Here is a 19,429-nt window from a genome sequence, read left to right as displayed (position 1 = left end):
ATAGTTTTCTGAAACAGTATGTGGATGGCCCTACGAGAGAAGGGGCTACACTCGACCTCCTCTTGGGAAATGAGGTGGGCAGGTGGTTGATGTGTCAGCGGGGGAGCACTTTAGGACCAGTGACCATAACTCTATTAGCTTCAAGATAATTAAGGAAAAGCACTGGTCCTCAGGTTGAAGTCCTAAATTGGGGGAAGGCTAATTTCGATGGCATCAGACAGGAACTCTCAAAAGTTGAATGGGAGAGGCTGTTTACAGGTAAAGGGACGTCTGGCAAGTGGGAGGCTTTTAAAAGTGAGATAGGAAGAGTTCAGGGCTGACATGTTCCTGTTAGATGGAAGGGCAAGGCTGGAAAGTTTAGGGAACCTTGGTTGACGAGGGATATTGAGGGTCTGGTCAGGATAAAGGAGGAGGCATATGTCAGGTATTATTATTTTTTTTTATTATTTAGAGATACAGCACTGAAACAGGCCCATCGGCCCACCGAGTCTGTGCCGACCATCAACCACCCATTTATACTAATCCTACACTAATCCCATATTCCCCTACCACATCCCCCTACCACCTATACTAGGGGCAATTTATAATAGCCAATTTATCTATCAACCTACAAGTCTTTGGCTGTGGGAGGAAACCGGAGCACCCGGCGACAACCCATGCAGACACAGGGAGAACTTGCAAACTCCGCACAGGCAGTACCCAGAATTGAACCCGGGTCGCTGGAGCTGTGAGGCTGCGGTGTTAGCCACTGCGCCGCCCATATAGGCAGCTGGGATCAAGTGAGTCCCTCGAGGAGTATAGGGGATGTAGGAGTACACTTAAGAAGGAAATTAGAAGGGCGAAAAGGGGCCATGAGATTTCCCTGGCAGATAAGATAAAGGAGAATCCTAAAAGATTCTATCAGTATATCAAGAGTAAAAGGGTAGCTGGGGAGAGAGTATGCCCCCTTAAGGATCAGTGTGGTAACAAGGGAGAGAACAGTGATATCCTGGAGCATATCAACATTACAAAGGAGGTGTTGGAGGTTTTGAAGCGCATTAAGGTGGATAAATCTCCAGGACCCGACCAGGTGTATCCTTGGATGCTATGGGAAGCAAGGGAGGAGATTGCTGGAGCCCTGGCAAAGATTTTTGTACCACCTTTAGCCACGGGTGTGGTACCAGAAGACTGGAGGATAGCTAATGTTGTGCCTTTATTTAAGGAGTTCAGCAGGGATAAACCAGGAAATTACAGGCCAGTGAGCCTTACATCAGTGGCGGGAAAGTTATTGGAAGGGATTCTGAGAGACAGGATTTATATGCATTTGGAAAGGCAAGGTCTGATTAGGGATAGTCAGCATGGCTTTGTGCGTGGGAAATCATGTCTCACAAATTTGATTGAGTTTTTTGAGGAGATGACCAAGGGGATTGATGAGGGCAGGGCAATGGCCGTTGTCTACATGGACTTTAGACAAGGTCCCGCATGGTAGGCTGGTCCGGAAGGTTCAAACACATGGGATCCAAGGTGAGCTAGCCAATTGGATACAAAATTGGCTTGGTGATAGGAGGCAGAGGGTGGTAGTGGAGGGCTGTTTTTCAGATTGGAGGCCGGTGACCAGTGGTATGCCGCAGGGATCGGTGCTGGGCCCTCTGTTGTTTGTCATATATATATTAATGACTTGGCTATAAATGTAGGGGGCATGATTAGTAAGTTTGCAGATGACACCAAATGTGGTGGTATAGCGGACAGTGAAGAAGGTTACAACAGGATACAGATCAACTGGGAAAGTGGGCAAGGCATTGGCAAATGGAATTTAATGCAAACAAGTGCGAAGTGATGCATTTTGGGAAGTTAAACCAGGGCAGGACATATACAGTGAATGGCAGGGCCCTGGGGAGTATTGTTGAGCAGAGACACCTTGGGGTGCAAATACATAGTTCCCTGAAAGTGGCAACACAGGTAGACAGGGTGGTGAAGAAGACGTATGGCATGCTTGCCTTCATCGGTCGAGGTATTGAGTACAAGAGATGGGACGTCATGTTACAGTTGTACATAACGTTGGTTAGGCTGCACTTGGAGTACTGTGTGCAGTTCTGGTCGCCGCACTACAGGAAAGGTTAAGCTCGAGAGGGTGCAGAAAAGATTCACCAAGATGTTGCCTGGTTTGGAGGGCTTAAGTTATAAAGAGAGATTGGATAGGCTGGGTCTGTTTTCCCTGGAGCGAAGGAGGCTGAGAGGGGACATGATAGAGGTATATAAAATTATGAGAGGCATAGATAGGATAGATAGTCAGAGTCTGTTTCCCATGGTAGGGGTGACTAAAACTAGAGGGCATAGATTTAAGGTGAGAGTGAGGAGGTTTAAAGGGGATCAAAGGGGTAAATATTTCACACAAAGAATAGTGGATATCAGGAATAAACTGCCAGAGGAGGTGGTGGAGGCAGGAACAGTAGCAACATTTAAGAGGCATCTGGACAGGTACTTGAATGAGAAAGGCATAGAGGGATATGGAATTAATGCAGGCAGGTGGGATTAGTATAGACAGGCATTATGGTCGGCATGGACGCGGTGGGCCAAAGGGCCTGTTTCTATGCTGTACGACTCTATGACTATGACCTTCCTTCAATCATAAGGTCAGAAGTGGGGATGTTCGCTGATGATTGCACCATGTTCAGCACCATTCACAACTCCTCAGATACTGATGCAGTTCGTGGGGTAGAAATGCAGCAAGACCTGGACAATATCCAGGCTTGGGCTGATAAGTGACAAGTAACATTCGCACCACACAAGTGCCAGGCAATGACCATTTCCAACAAGAGAGAATCTGACCATATCCCCTTGACATTCAATGACATTCCAATCACTAAATCCCCCACTATCAACCTCCTGGGGGATACCATTGACCAGAAACTGAACTGGAGTAGCCATATAAATACCGTGGCTACAACAGCAGTTCAGAGGCTAGGAATCCTGGAGCGAGTAACTCACCTCCTGACTCCCCAAAGCCTGTCCACTATCTACAAGGCATAAGTCAGGAGATGGAATACCCTCCACTGGCCTGGATGGGTGCAGCTCCAGCAACACTCAAGAAGCTCGACACCATCCAGGACAAAGCAGCCCGCTTGACTGGCACCCCATTCACAAACATTCACTCCCTCCACCACCGATGCACAGTGGCAGCAATGTTTACCATCTACAAGATGCACTGCAGCAACGCACCAAGGCTCCTTAGACAACACCTTCCAAACACGCAAACTCTACCACCTGGAAGGACAAGGGCAAATGCATGGGAACACCCCACCACTTGCAAGTTCCCCTCCAAGCACACACCATCCTGACTTGGAACTGTATCACCATCCCTTCATGTCGCTGGGTCAAAATCCTGGAAATCCCTTCCTAACAGCACTGCAGGTGTATCTACACCACATGGACTGCAGTGGTTCAAGAAGGCAGCTCACCATCACCTTCTCAAGGGCAATTAGGGATGGGCAATAAATGCTAGACTAGCCAGCGATGCCCATATCCCATGAATTAACAAAAAAAAGTAACATGGTGAATGGAAGTGGCACCAAGAGTTAGAGCAGCCAGTAAAGGGTTGTGTGAAACTAGAGGACTTTATTGCAGGTAAATAGTGAAAAATTGTTTCCATTAACGCACAAATGGAGAACAAGGGGATGTCCAACTTCTTCTTTGGCCTCCTTGTCTCGGGAGACAATGGGTAAGCGCCTGCAGGTGGTCAGTGGTTTGTGGAGCAGCGCCTGGAGTGGCTATAAAGGCCAATACTAGAGCAACAGACTCTTCCACAGGTGCTGCAGAAAAAATTGGTTGTCGGGGCTGTTACACAGTTGGCTCTCCCCTTGCGCTTCTGTCTTTTTTCCTGCCAACTGCTAAGTCTCTTCGACTCGCCACACTTTAGCCCCGCCTTTATGGCTGCCCGCCATTAACGCACGAATGGAGAACAAGGGGATGTCCAACTAACAGGAGGAAAACATATACTGGGCTGAATTTTACCAGCCCCTTGACAGCAGGGGTCGCAGCTGGGGGGGGCTAGTAAAATTCTGTGGGAAGAGGCCCGTCTCAACTTGCGACAGAGAAGGGCATATTACCGATGGCGGGGGACCTCGGTGCAGCCCGCCCCACCTCCTCACCACCCCCCCCGCCTCCTGGCAGTGGGCCCTTCATCTAAATATGTAAATGTACAGTAATGATATGTTAATTGACCTACTTGCAGGCAGTGTCTGTCCCACGCCTATTTTGTGGCCACCGTTCGTCCTTCGTGCGCCTTCAGAACTCCATACGGAGTTCCAAGGCGAGAACCTGGTGGGGAGGGGGGCAGGAATAAAATTCTCGGGGCGGGAGGGGTGGGGGAGCGGGGAAATCACTTTTTATTGGATGTGGGGTTGGTGGAAAGGGTTTCAAGAGCAAAAGTCAGAAGGTTGGGGCGAGGGGGGGGTGGTGGGGGGGAAGTTCGGGTCAGGAAAAAGACACGTGTTGGTCATATCAGGCATTGAAATGATCATTGGAGGGGGTTTCGGGAAGGGCCTCCATATCTTTATTAATTGTTAAGTAAAAATTCCTAACACATAATCTTTAAAAATTACAATGACTTCTAAGGGCTTGAAGCCCTTTAAAAATGGCGCTGGCACCGGCGTGGTGGTGCCAGACGCCGTTGCCGGGGACGTGGCAGCCGCCCCCTCTATTAAAATCAGCCCCTGCGCGTAATATTGCGGGGGCTCAGGGACGGCGCATCCGTGCAGGATGCACACCTCCATCAGAGTGCGCCGCCACGAACTGCGGTGCACTCTTAAAATTCAGCCCACTAATTTCTATCTCAACTAACATTTGCTGATTGTGGCCCATGCCATTGCCAGCATGTTAAATCAGGATCACAATGTAAAATTACATTTGACAGTTCGCTTATAGATATATGCAAATTAATGAGAACATGGATTAAACTTTATATTGGTTCATGTTTAACATAAAGCTGTAATAATACATCCTTATGCAACAGTCTATTCTCTGTCATTTCAGATGAGTCAATATTTTAGCAGAAGTTTCATGCAGCAGTAAATTCCCCTTACCAAAGTATGGCATATTTTTCAGTTCAGAGCAGGCCCTCACAATCAGGAAAACAAGGTATAAAATATACAAGGAACCCACTATCAGGAAGAAAATCTTCATTCCCTACAAAACAGTAACAAAAATAAAATTGAAAATAAAGACATTTTCTTCACATAACAAGACACAACAAGGTACATCTTTTCAATAAAATTTTTGAATTCTCCATGGCCCTATACAAGAAACAAAAAACTTGCATTTATACAGCACCTAATAACGTCCTCAGAATATCCCAAAGCACTTCAAAACCAATGAACTACAGCTTCAGTCACTGTTAATCAGTCAACATGCCAGTTGCTTTCTACACACCAAGCTCTGTAAACACTAAGTGAACAACCAGTTAACCTGTTTTGGGTAGTGCTGGGGAAGGGAATATTGGTCACACTCTCCAAATAGTGTCATGGGATCTTCTGCACCCTCCCAAACAGGTACACAGGGCCTCAGTTTACAGTCTCAGCTGAAAGACAGTACTTCTGGCAATGCAGCACTCTAGGACCCGTGCTGAAGTATCAGCCTAGATTAGGCACTCCTGCAATAGGGCTCCTGACTCATGAAAAGTTAATACCAACTCAGCCGAGCTGGCATATAAATAAACAGATAGTCTGTTTAAAGCTGTAGATCAGCACGCAACATTCCACAAAAGCATGCATTCTATTAACAGTTCAACTACACTGAAATTTTTAACTCAAATATTTATGGGATCAACTTTATGGGCTGAATTTTATTTGGGTGCCGCACCCTTTCAACTCAGCGGGGCGCCCGCATTTAGTGGCCGCCGCAGAGCCCCCGCGATATTACGGGCGGGGGCTCATTAGAATCACAGCGCCGAGCCGCCCTCCCCATATTACGTGGGGAGAGGCGGGACATTCGGCGCAGCGAGAGTTTTTGATAGTTGGGCAGCAGGTGCTGGGGCCCTATTTTAAGCGCCCCAGCACCTGCTTCCTGCCAGCTGTCAAGGAACACTTACCTGACTGCTAAAGAGTGGGGCTGCCGTCAATCTGGCAGCAAAGCAGAAAGTGCTGCAGAAATCCAGCAGGTCAGGCAGCATCTGTGGAAAGAGCAGCAGAGTTAACTTGTCCAAGTTCACAGACCTGAAAGTTAACTCTGCTTCTCTCTCCACATATGCTGCCTGACCTGGTGACCCCAGCACTTTCCGCTTTGCTGCCCTGCTGTGTCCCAGTGTCCTGTGAAGTTGCGATCCTCTTCTCCCACCCAAGTGTAACATTTCCTTCTTGTAGGCGTGCCACACCTGGGTGAATAACCTTAAATTTGCACATTCCAGGACATGAGCCTTAAGTAGACCATAAAAGGTATTACAGAGGTTTACAGAAAACACACCGACACAAATGGGAATGCACGGGTGTCACTAAATATTCCTCACCAACATGCATGTCCTTTTCTCTGTGTGAATAATGTGTGCCAGCATGTAGCGCCAATGTCACATACCTTTGCACCGTTGGCCCTTCAGGAGAGCCAACGTATGGAATATCATTGCCATGCCACCATTACCCATGAGCGTCTCCACGGATGCAGTGACATGGACATTGGCTCAGTCAGCTGCTGCCTCTAATGGTTTACACAGGGATGCTGCAAATGTGGACTGGTGCACAGCAGGTGAGCCAAGAGTGGTATGTGGCTTACAGAGCTCATGTCGGTTCCTATGGAGCAGACAACCTTTGTCTGATAAGCCACTTACGTACATCCCTAGCTCACTGCTAGCCCTGCGTGCAGAGCCTGGGTGCCATCTGCCCTCCCATGCATCTTTCATGTTGTAGTTCCTCAGCATCCTCATAGTTCGAGCAGGAATCCTGTTGACGTCTCTCCTCCTCATGCCACGCCTGGCCCCGATTGGGTGTGTAGTTGTGCAAAGCAGCAAAGAAAGGAGCTGGCCTTTTCGGCCCATAGTACAGGGCATTACCCTATCCATACAGGCTTTGGAGGCACTCTTTCAGCATGCCAATCCCCTGCTCAATGGTGGCTCAGGTAGCTCAGTGGCTGGTGTTGTATCTCTCCTCTGCAGCAGTGGTGGGGTCTCTCACTGGTGTCGGAAGCCATGTCCTCAAAGGATAGCCCTCATCTCCAAGAAGCCACCCCTCCATCTGAGCCAGTTCAGTGAACAGTGGAGGCAGCCGGGACTGGCGCAAGACCCAGGTGTCATGGCAGCTGCCTGAGAAGCGGTCACACATTCGCAGCAAGCATCTCTGGTGATCACATACCAACTCCACCTAGATTGAAAGGGCTCCTTTAATGGTGACGTCTGCAGGTGGCAGCCTGGCAGGAGGCCTGATGGCCACATTAGTGCAGTCTATGAACATTACAACCAATGGTTCTCTGGCAATGGTGCCAGAACCAGTGGCCCTCTGGGCCTGGCTGAGAGAGTCTGTCCTGAAGTGGACATACTCACTGGCCCACCGGTGTAGGGCATTGGTGACCTCCCTGATGCAGCGGTGCACTGCTGACTGTGTGACCCCACGAAGTCTCTGGTGGGCCCCCAAAAAGCTGCAGAGGCGTCAGGCTTGAGAACCGCTGCCAATGAGGAACAAAAGCATGCTATGTCCACCGGAGCCCATGGGCCGCAGGTCATCCTTGAGCAGGGAATAAAGATGTGTCACCATCCTCTTTACATGCGCAAATCGCCTCTGACACTGGTGCTCTAACATCCGATGGCATGTCACATGGGGCCTGTAGATGCACGGCAAACGTAATGGTGAGCTCCCCATGCGGGCTGCTGCTCACGACCAAGGGCCTCTACGTGGATCACACCTGCCTGTTGCTATTGCCTCTGGTGCATACGGATCCTCACGAGCAGAGGATCACACAATGTAGGATGAGCCATACCTATTTCCATGTGATAAATAAAGTTGAACCCTTCATGTATTCGAAGGTTCCTAACGGCAGAGATTGGTGTTGACGGGTACATCAGCCACTTTCCTGGATCAACTATGTGGCATGCCATGGCATTGCCCATCTTGGCCAACACTCAGTGGCACAGCATTACCACATCAAGATCCTACCAGCTGAATTGATTGCTCCCATCATCCATATAACCTTAATGCTCCTGCCCTTTCTGCTACCCAACTCACACACAGGGTGCCTAGCGTGCCATTGCTCCCTCACAAACACGAACAAACACAGAGCATACACTGTTAACAGAAGGATGGTACACAGTACCTTCCTTCATGCCAGCAGAGCTTTCCCACAAGTAATCCCAGACCCCCTCCCTTTAAGAATGTAGAGTGAGACCACTGTGTATCCCACCCCCCTCCCTTTAGGAATGCAGAGTGAGATCCCTGAAAAGAAACTTACCTTCTGCCTCTGTGGACCCGCCGGCTTTTCCAATCATGAACAGGATGGCACATGATGGCCGCCCGTTCATCGAAAGATCAGGAAGGGTCAATGGAGGGGTGGCGGGCTGCATAATCAGCAAAGGTAAGTACCATTTACCATATGCTAATTGTGGTGCCGCTGCCATGGAGCGGGGGGGGGGGTTGGGGGTGGTGGCCACACTGAGGTCCCCCTGCCGCCAGTAATTTGCAGCGGGCCCTTCTCAACGCTGCGGGTTGAGGCGAGCCTCTCTCTGCAGAATTTTACCACCCCCTGCACCGCGACTCACGGCATCGAGGGGCCAGTAAAATTCAGCCCTATGTCATCAATATACTATCCAGAGGCTAAAACAGATGTCAGACAGCATCTTATCTACAGAGTACTGTTACAGATAGGGAACAAATGGTGTGCTGACTTCCACTTTTTACCTCTCAGATGACTGCAGACGCGTTTTAGTCCCCGAGTGCTTTTAAGGGTCAAATAAATAGACAAATGACAGGTTTTCTCAAGTTTAAAAAAAGGATAACTGTTAATTTTTACACAATAACCGAAAAATGTTCACAACCTCTCCCACTCACACACACAAACACACAAAAAGAGAGTAGAGTGGTAGCATGGAGTTAGAGTTCAATTGTGGCAAAAGAGTTTGTTGTTTTAAGAAAACCTTTAGCAGTTGTTCGGGTGGAAATCTTTCATCAGTGCAGGCCAGAATGTTTGTTGTCTTGAAAATGATGACATGTTGAAAGCTCCTTGTGATTAAGCCTCTATCCAAAGTCGAGGGGGAAATTCCTGGTTCACTTTCGCAGATGGGGAGTTCCAAAGTCACCTTACAATTTCTTTGCTGCAGTAGTTAAAAGTAGCAGTCAGCAGCCTTAGCTGGAACAGTCTCACAGCTGTTTTGCTGGAAAAGACCTTCGCTGGTTGTTCTGCTGTTCCTCCCCTCTCTCTCCAGAGAGATACCTATTGAGGTAGAAACTTGTCAAGTTGGGGTGTCAGTCAGGTGACTAAGGGCTCTCACTCCTGGGTGATTCATACAATATCCCAAGACATGGGAACCATTGTTCCATGATGGCGTTTGAATGTGGTCCATTCTGATGCATAGGTGCTACCTATTATTTTAATCTTGGCTGCTGAGTCAGTCTGTCTACAATGGTCTTTGTTAGCTCCATTGCTGAAGATAGGAGTTGTTTGCATGGAATGGGCTGTTTTACATTTCAATGTGTTTTCCCCAAAGCTAATTCAGATGTGAATAATGCGTTTCACCTTCATCAAACGGACATGTTTATTGACAGTCCGGGGGGGCTCACCTGACCTCTACTCCACTTCCGTCTGGCATAAATGTGCCCATTCGTAGTTCAGTTCAACAGTTGACTTTTATTTCATAATTCCTCCAGTGCATTTCATATTTCACCATTGTTCCCTTCATGAGCGTGACACCTCACCGCAAAAGTCAAGAATCCTTGGTATTTCATTTTTTGTTGTTTCTTATAATTTTTTTCAGAAACAAAGAAAGTAGGATATAGGATAGCACACATTCGTCCCATGCACTCCTCAGGCTTTCAGTCAGGATTTCTTTATAGATCTCTGGTCGTACAGGGTTTAAATTCTGGACAGCACATCAGCTATAATGTCCTTTCCAGCTATATGTACAATTTTCAAGTTGAACGGGCTGGAGAAGTAGTCTCCATCGAAACAGTCTGGCATTTTTAACACTGAATTTTTCCAGAAATGTGAGGAGGTTTTGGTAAGTATAGATTTGTATTTCTCAGTGTCTGTTATTTGCATAAACTTCAAAATGTTCAAGGGCTAGGAGAAGTCCTAATGCCTCTTTCTCTATTGTGGAATATTTTCTTTGATATTTGTTTAGTTTTTTTTTTGAGAAATTGCCAACTGGTCTCTCGAGAACTGATTCATCATCTTGGAGTAAGACTGCTCCCACTCTGACATCACTGGCGTCAATAGCTATTTTAAAGGGTTTATTATATTTTGGGGCTGCCAATATTGGGTCATTTGTTAAAACTGCCTTTAACTTTAGAAAGCCAGCTGGCACCACTCTGACTACACTACTTTTACATTTTTCTTTCGCAAGCCGGTTAAGGGTGCAGCTGAGGTGAAGTTGGGAACAAATTTTCGGTAGAAAGTGCACATTCCCAGGAATCGCATGATTTCTTTCTTAGTTTTAGGGACAGGCAAATCTACCAGGACTTGCACTTTTGTTGCCCTTGGCAACACCCAACCTTGGCCGACATTGTGGCCCAAATAGGTTACTTCAACCTCAGCAAATTCACGTTTTGCTAAATTGGCCACTAGGTAAGCTTTCTGTAAACCCTTAAAGAGTTGCCTTACATGGTTCAAGTGGTCTTTCCAGGTATCACTGTAAACTAACAGTCATCCAGGTAGATGACACAGTTGTTCAAACCAGCTACCACCTGATTCATTAGTCTTTGGAAAGTGGCTGGGGCATTCTTTAAACCAATTGGCATTATTTTACATTGAAATAAGCCATCGGAGGTGACAAATGCGGAAACTTCTTTTGTTTGGGTGATCATAAGGACTTGCAATAAATTAATTTTACTAATGTAGGTAGAGTTTCCTACTCGGTCAATGCAGTCCTCAACACGGGGGATTGGGTATGAGTCTGTTCGGGTTACTGCATTAACTTTGCAGTAATCAATGCAAAGTCCGGTTGATCCACTAGGTTTGGGATCTAGTAAAATGGGTGAACTCCAGCTGCTTTAGCTGGGTTCAATTAAATCGTTGTCTAGTATATGTTGGATTTCTGTGCGGACTTGAGCCAATTCATCAGGGCTCAGCCTATAATGGTTTTGTTTCAAAGGTGGGATCTCTCCGACATCTACATCGTGTATAGTTAGAGAGGTATAACCTGGGGTGTCCTTGCAAACTTCCTCAAATTCCCTTAGCAGTGTTGCTAGGTCCTTTCTCTGCTGGTCAGATAGATAGTTTGGCTTCACTAGTATTGTCCTCCTGCACTGCTCTCACTGCCTAACATACACTTACTGGTTTATCTGGTTCCCGACTGGTATTTTTTTCAGCATATTTATGTGGCACAATGTGCTGTATCATTTATGTAGTTCACGTCACTGACTTTTGTTCCCCCTGCACTGGGCCTCTGAATCTCGCTTTTAGAGGTTCACCCTGTAATGGTAGCAGTACCAGAACCTGGTCCCCTGGTTTAAATTCTCAAGCTACAGCCTTTTTGTCTGCCTGCCTTTTCATGTTTTGCTGAGATGCTTTCAGGTGTTCTTTCGCTACAGTGCAGGCTTTAAAACGTCTCTCACAAATAGTGGATACGTAATTTAGCAATGAGGTTTCCCCCCTTTGATCCAGGAATTTTCCCTTGATCAATTTCAGGGGGCCTCTCACCTCACATTCAAAAAATAATTCAAATGGGCTGAAGCCTGTGGATTCATTTGATGAATCTTTGGCAGCAAACATCAAGAAAGCTACTTTATTCCAGTGATGGGGGTCATCACAGCAATATGCCCTGATCATGGTTTTCAGGGTTTAATGGTATCATTCTAGAGCCCCTTGGGACTGTGGGTGATATGCTACAGCAAGCAATTAAGAAGGCAAATAGTATGTTGGCCTTTCTTACAAGAAGATTTGAGTATAGGAGTAAAAATGTCTCACTGCAATTATATAGCGCCTCGGTGAGACCGCACCTGGAGTATTGTGCGCAGTTTTGGTCTCCTTATCTAAGGAAAGATTTACTTGCCATAAAGGGAGTGCAACGAAGGTTCGCCACACTAGTTGCTGGGACAGAGGAACTGTCCCATGAAGAAAGATTAAATAGACTGGACCTTTATTCTCTGGAGTTTACAAGAATGACAGTGATCTCATTCAAACACACAAAATTCTTTCAGGGTAAATGCAGGATGTTTTCACTGGCTGAGGAGTCTAGAACCAGGGGACACAATCTCAGAATAAGGGGCAGGCCATTTAGGACTGAGATGAGGAAGAATTTCTTCACTCAAAGGGTAGTGAATCTTTGGAATTCTCTGCTCCAGAGGGCTGTGGAGGCTCAGTCATTGAGTATGTTCAAGACGGAGATCGAAAAATTTCTATATATTAAAAACATCAAGGGAAAATGGTGTTGAAGTAGAAGATCAGCCATGATCTCACTGAATGGCAGAGTGGGCTCGAAGGGCTGAATGGCCTACTCCTGCTCCTATTTCTTATATTGTTATATGCTTATCCTGAAGATTGCAGATGGTCAATACCAAGGCTGTGTATGACTTCTTGGAATATTAGGAACATGAAATTAATTCCTTGATCAGACCGAATTTGTTTGGGCAGTTCATATCAGGTTAAAAACTGGGTCAGTCCCTCGACTACGGCTTTAGCTATAATTTTCCTCAAGGGTATGGTTCCTGGGAATTGGGTGGCCACATTCATGATGGTTAGGAGGTATTAGTAACCTGTCCTAGTTTTAGGTAAGGATCCCACGCAATCGACCAGAACTCTGCTGAAGGGCTCAGTGAAAGCAGGGATCGGGATTAGTGGGGCAGGTTTGATTGTAGGTTGTGGTTTCCTGATAACCAGGCAGGTACGGCAGGTCCTGCAAAATTTAACCACAGCTTGGTGGATTTGAGGCCAGTGTAAAGTATAGGCTTATTCTTGCCTGGGTCTTTCTGATACCCATGTACCCGATTTCATAGGCAATCCTCAAAATCTCCCTACGATATTTAGGGCGACTACAATTTGGTGGACCACAGTTCACTCTTCCTCTGGAGGTCACTGCGGAGGTCTCCAATTCTGCAGTTTTACTCCATTTTTAAAGTAATAACATTCAGGCATTTTCTCTGCTTCTGCCTCAGAACAGGTGGTCTGCTCTTTTATTTTAAAATCAGGGTCTACCTGTTGGATTTCAATTAAAGAGGATCTACTATATACCTCCTTCGCCTCCCCTAAATCTCCAAAAAAATGTTTCAGCCAGCCAGACCTCAGGGTCACCTGGCTGAATTACTAGCTCAGCTCGCTCTGGTGGAGCTTGCTTAGCCATGGACCTGGTTATCACACAGGGAATATTCCAGGGACTTCCTCCTGAATTTGTTCTGTCTCCTTGGCCTCATTTGGTGGTCTAAGACTGCTGGGGCTGCTACCACCCTACCTCCAGCCAAATCATTGCTTAGCAGCAAATCTATTCTAGACATAGGCAGGCTAGGAACAATCCCTACTGTAACTGGTCCAGAAACTAGGTCACACTGCAGGTGGACCCAATATAGGGGCATGTACATGTTCCCACCTTCAATACCTTTTACCAGAACCTTCATCTTCAGCGAGCTCTCTGGTGGAAAGGGCATGCCTTTATCCAGCATTAAAGACTGAGTGGCCCTTGCATCTCTGATGAGGACAATGGAGTTGTCCGTCTCATCCGAGGGATATGGGGGCAACTTTCCATTTAAAACAAAATCCTGCTAACCCTCAGAATTTTTTTCGGTTTCTGCCATACCTAGGGCGGTATTCTTTGAGGGGTCTATCACTGTGGTTAGGGCCACATGCTTGTCTGCCTTACTACCTGCTGAGGCACTTCTCTCGGCTACCCTTGTGAACTTCAACAAAACTCACTGGCATCCCCTTCAATTTCCAGCAGTTGGCTTTCACATGCCCTGCTTTGCTATAATGGGAACACATGGGTCTGTGGAAAACATTCCACCTGCACTTACTTTCCTGACCGGTGGAGGGGTCCTGCATTCTCACTCGGTTTCCTTTTCACTATCCCACTTTCTGTCCTTCCCGGAGCTCTGAGAATTACTATGGTAGGTTTTTCCTTGATAAAAAGGATTTATGGGTGAGTTCATAATCAATTGCCATTGTAGCAGCTTCTCTTACTCTTGTGACCCTTTGTTCCTCAATATGGGTCTTTATGTTTTTAAATTCTTCTAATAAAATCACCTCTCTCAAATTTTCATACAAGAGGTCTAACTTGAAAGATTGTATCCAGCAATCAAAAGCCATGTGTTTAACTCTTTCAAAATCAATAAAGGTTTGGGCAGTTCTTTTCCTAGCACTTCTAAACTTTTGCCGATAGGCTTCAGAGACTAACTTGTATGCATTTAAGACAGCAGTTTTAGTCTGTCTGTAATCAAAAGAGTTTTCTTCTGATAACATGGAATGAGCTTCATGAGCTCTACCCACCAATTTGCCTTGTAAGTGGAGTCTCCAATATTTATTTTTAGCCATTTTAGCCAGGTAGCTATTTTCTCAAAGGAGATAAAATAGGACTCGGCCTCTTCCTCATTAAATTTTGGCACAAATCGTGAGTGTCTCAAAACATCAAAACTGTTCCGAATTGGGGTTGATATTTGAATTGTTGGTGGCATTCTTACCTTGTGCTTGCAGCCTCTCTGCTTGCAGCCTGTCCAACTCAAACTGTCTCACTGCTGCCTCCCTTTGCATCTGCAACTCCTCTCTTTCTCCCTTTTTTCTTTTTGAAACTGCAATTCTCTTTCCTCTTTTTCCTTTTGTCATTCCAATCTTCGCATTTCAAATTGAATTTTAGCTTGGGCTATCTTTTCAGTTTCCATGCTTGCTTCTTATGTTTCTGGGGTAAGATTGAAATAGATTCTGAGGTATTTCAGGTTTCTTTGTTTTTTGCTTGAAATGACTCCCACCTGGGTAGCTACAGCTTTTAAATTCTCAATACTTCATTGATTTAATGCATCATTGGATACTTATTCCTGCTCAACAAACACTTTAGCCTGGAATGTGGCCATGTCTATTGTTTTCAGCACAATAGGGAAAAGAAAAAGTATGAGAAAACCTACTTGTTTAATTTTTCCAATTTTAGAAAGCTCCGGTTTCTAAATTTCTCATATAATCTGTTGTTTCAAAAATCTCAGCTTCGAGCCCCCAATCTGTTACAGATAGGGGAGAAGTGTTGTGAGTGACTTCCACTTTTCACCTCTAAACAGACCTCAAACTACAGTTTTAAAAATAGTGTTTTAGTCCCCGAGTGTTCTTTAGGGTCAAATAAATAGACAAATGACAGGTTATCTAGTAGGTTAAAAAAAAGATAAATGTTTATTTTTATACTATAACCTAAAAATGTTCACAACCTCGCCCATTGCCTCTGTCTCTCACGCACATACACACACACGCACAAAAAGATAAGAGAGTAGAGTGGTAACATGGAGTTAGGGTTCTTCAGATGGACATCTTTCATCAGTGCAGGCCAGAATGTTTGTTGCCTTGAAAAAGATGAAATGTTGCAGGCTCCTTGTGGTTAGGCCTCTATCCAAAGTTGATAGGGAAATTCCTGTTTCACTTTCGCAGATGGGGAGTTCCAAAGTCACCTTGCAATTTCTCTGCTGCAGTAGTTAGATGATGTAGTCAGCTAGGCACCTGCAAAGCTGGTACAGTCTGACAGCTGTTTTGCTGGAAAAGTCTTTTTCTGGCTGTTCTTCCCCTCTCTCTCTCCAGAGAGATACCTTTTAAAGGTAGAAACTTGTCAAGTTGGGGTGTCGGTCAGTTGACTAATGGCTCTCACTCCAGGGGTGATTCAGATAATGTTCCTGGACATGGGAACCATTGTTTTATGATGGCATCTGAATGTGGTTCATTCTGATGAATAGGTGCTATGTCACACCTATTATTTTAGTCTTGGCTGCAGAGTCAATTTGTCTACAAGTGTTTGTTAGCTCCATTACTGAAGATAGGCATTGCTTGTGTGGAATGGGCCGCTTTACATTTCAATGTGTTTTCCCCAATGCTAACTCAGATATGGATAATGGATTTTGTGTTCTACAGTTATGTTTATTGACAGTATAGGAGGGGTCACCTGACCTCTACTCCATTTTGTCTGTAGCATAAATGCAGTAGCTCGGAGTTCAGTTCAACAGTTTTATTTCATAATTCCGCCAGTTCATGTCACATTTCATCACTGTTCCCTTCGTGAAGGTGACAGTACCATCATATTAACAAGGTCATTTGTGAGTTTCATCATATGGTAGAAAACAAACCCAAATGTAAATTAATCCTTTAGCAGCTCTAGTAAACTATTTTTTTTTTTTAAGAAAAGCTCAGAAATGAATTTCTTATCATTTAGAGACTGCAGGCATGTAGACTCTGCCCAGCGTAAATTGGCAACCTTTATCGTGAGTCCCATAAACTTTAAAAAATATGACTGCAGGGCCCAAGTTCACCCTCCCATACAGCAGTCTGTATGCCTCTCTGGCTTTTTAATTCTGCAGCAGCAAACAGAACCCAAGCTAAAATAAGAAAGGCAATTTTAATACGTTCCGTGCATGTGCAGCTTTTTATCTGCATGGTCTGTTAACTATTACAGAATCAGTTTCATGTAAAAATTACTAACATTTTTATTTTGATTATGTCTCTCTCTATAACAGTCATTACGCACTATAATGTGAAAACTGATTGCTGAAAGACATCACCCATCCAAGGGACTTGGCATTAATCCACATGATTATATATTCACTAAGTTTATCTGAGCTGCATTTATGAACTTTTAAGAATCGAGAATTTGTCACCTGGAAGTTGCTTGTGTCCAGTCTGTACTGATATGTTGGGTCACGTAACTCGTTAACTCTGAAAAAGTTCCAAACAGAGGTTAAAATAAAAGGGAAAAACAGAAAGTGCTGGAAATCAAAATGTTCAAGAAAGGGTGTAAAGACATTCGTAGTAATTATAGGCCAGTCAATTTAACATTAGTGGTTATTGGAAACAATAATCATGGAAAAAATTAACAGGCACTAGAAGAGGTTTGAGTTAATTAAGGATAGCCAGAACGGATTTGTAAAAGGCAGATCATATTTGACTAATCTAATGGAATTTTTTGATGAAGTAACAGAGATGGTTGATGAAGGAAATGCAGTGGATGTTGTTCATATGAATTTTAAGAAAACATTTGACAAAGTACCACGTAAAAGGTTGGTTAACAAAATTGAAGGTCATGGAATAGGAGGGTCAGTATCAGCTTGGATTTTAAAAATTGGCTTAAGGACTGAAAACAGCAAGTCAGGACATAGTTGGCCAGCAGAACGGCTAGACAAGTGGCTGTTGCAATTTAATAAGAGAAGTGTGAGGTGTGCATTTTGGCAAAAGGGATAGGGAGAGGCAGTATATAATAAATGGCACAGATCTAAAGAGTGTACAATCACAGAGGAACCTGGAGGTTCATGTAGAACCATAGAAAAATTACAGCACAGAAGGTGTCCATTCAGCCTGCTGTGTTCATGTCAGCTGAAAAAACACTAGTCACCCAATCTAATTCCACCTTCCAGCACCTGGTCCATAGACTTGCAGGTTATAGCACTTCAGGTGCATGTCCAGTTACCTTTTAAAAGAATTGAGGGTTTCTGCCTCCACCACTATTCCTGACAGTGAATTCCAGACACCCACCAGCCTCTGGGTGAAAATGTTTTTCTTCATGTACCCTTTAACCCTTCTACCAATCACCTTAAATCTGTGTCCCCTGATAATTGATCTCTTTGCTAGGGGAAAAAGATCAAACATAAGAACATAAGAAATAGGAAGAGTAGGCCATTCGGCCCCTCAAGCCTGCCCCACCATTCAATAAGATCATGGCTGATCTGCCCCAGACTACAACTCCTCTTTCATGCCAGCTCCTCATAGCCCTCAACTCCCCGATATTTCAAACATTTATCTACCTCCTCTTTAAATACTTTGTGATCTAGCCTCCACAACTCTCTGGGATAGAAAATTCCAGACATTCACCACCCTCAGAGAAGAAATTCCTTTGCATCTCAGTTTTAAATGAGTGTCCCCTTATTCTGTAACTATGTCCCCTAGTTCGAGATTCCCCCACTAGTGAAAACATCTTCTCAACATCTACCCTGTCAAGTCCCCTCAAAACCTTGTACGTTTCAATAAGATCACCCCTCATTCTTCTAAACTCTAATGAATAAAGGCCTAATCTGTTTAGCCGTTCTTGATAAATCAACTCCTTCATCCCAGGAATCAGCCTAGATTAGATTAGATTAGAGAGACAGCACTGAAACAGGCCCTTCGGCCCACCGAGTCTGTGCCGAACATCAACCACCCATTTATACTAATCCTACACTAATCCCATATTCCTACCAAACATCCCCACCTGTCCCTAAATTTCCCTACCACCTACCTATACTAGTGACAATTTATAATGGCCAATTTACCTATCAACCTGCAAGTCTTTTGGCTTGTGGGAGGAAACCGGAGCACCCGGAGAAAACCCACGCAGACACAGGGAGAACTTGCAAACTCCACACAGGCAGTACCCGGAATCGAACCTGGGTCCCTGGAGCTGTGAGGCTGCGGTGCTAACCACTGCGCCACTGTGCCACCCTAGTGAATCTCTTTTGAACTTCCTCCAATGCCAGTATATCCTTTCTTAAATACAGGGACCAAAACTGTACACAGTACTCCAGGTGCCGCCTCACCGACACCCTGTACAGTTGTAACAGGACTTCCCTATTTTTAAACTCCAACCCCCTAGCAATAAAGGCCAAAATTTCATTTGCCTTCTTAATTACTTGCTGCACCTGCATGCTAACTTTTTGTATTTCATGCACAAGAATGCCCAGATCCCTCTGTGCTGCACTTTTTTGGAGTCTCTCTCCATTTAAATAATAGTCTGCCTTTTGATTCTTCCTACCAAAGTGCATGGCCTCACACTTTCCTACAATAAACTCCATCTGACAAGTTTTTGCCCACTCACTCAACCTATCCATATCCCCCTGCAGATTCCTATGTCCTCATCACAGCATGCCCTCCCACCTATTTTTGTATCGTCAGCAAATTTAGATATATTATACTCTGCCCTCTCCTCCAAGTTATTTATATGGATAGTAAATAATTGAGGCCCTAGGGCCTTGTGGCACTCCACTAGTTATGTCTTTCCAACCTGAAAAAGACCCATTAATCCCAACTCTTCGTCTTCTGTGAGTTAACCAATCCTCAATCTATGCTAATACATTATTCCCAATACCATGAGCTTCTATCTTGTGCAATAATTTTTTATGTGGCACCT

General features: G+C 45.0%; 1 protein-coding gene across 1 annotated transcript in view; it reads right to left on the bottom strand.

Annotated features, from left to right (window-relative positions):
* Positions 1-19,429, bottom strand: part of tmem181 (transmembrane protein 181) — a 219,165-nt gene that overhangs the window by 27,715 nt on the left and 172,021 nt on the right. Inside the window, exons 11-12 of the mRNA XM_068044745.1 lie at positions 16,932-16,989; positions 5,061-5,163 (exon numbers count right to left, since the gene is read on the bottom strand). Of these exons, the coding sequence (XP_067900846.1) occupies positions 5,061-5,163; positions 16,932-16,989 (161 nt within the window). The remainder of the gene's footprint in view (positions 1-5,060; positions 5,164-16,931; positions 16,990-19,429) is intronic.

This window comes from Heterodontus francisci, chromosome 13, assembly GCF_036365525.1.
Source record: "Heterodontus francisci isolate sHetFra1 chromosome 13, sHetFra1.hap1, whole genome shotgun sequence".
In the NCBI taxonomy this organism is placed as follows: Eukaryota; Metazoa; Chordata; class Chondrichthyes; order Heterodontiformes; family Heterodontidae; genus Heterodontus; species Heterodontus francisci.
The sequence above is the reverse complement of the archived record's forward strand: the minus strand, read 5'-3'. Positions and strand labels throughout refer to the sequence as shown.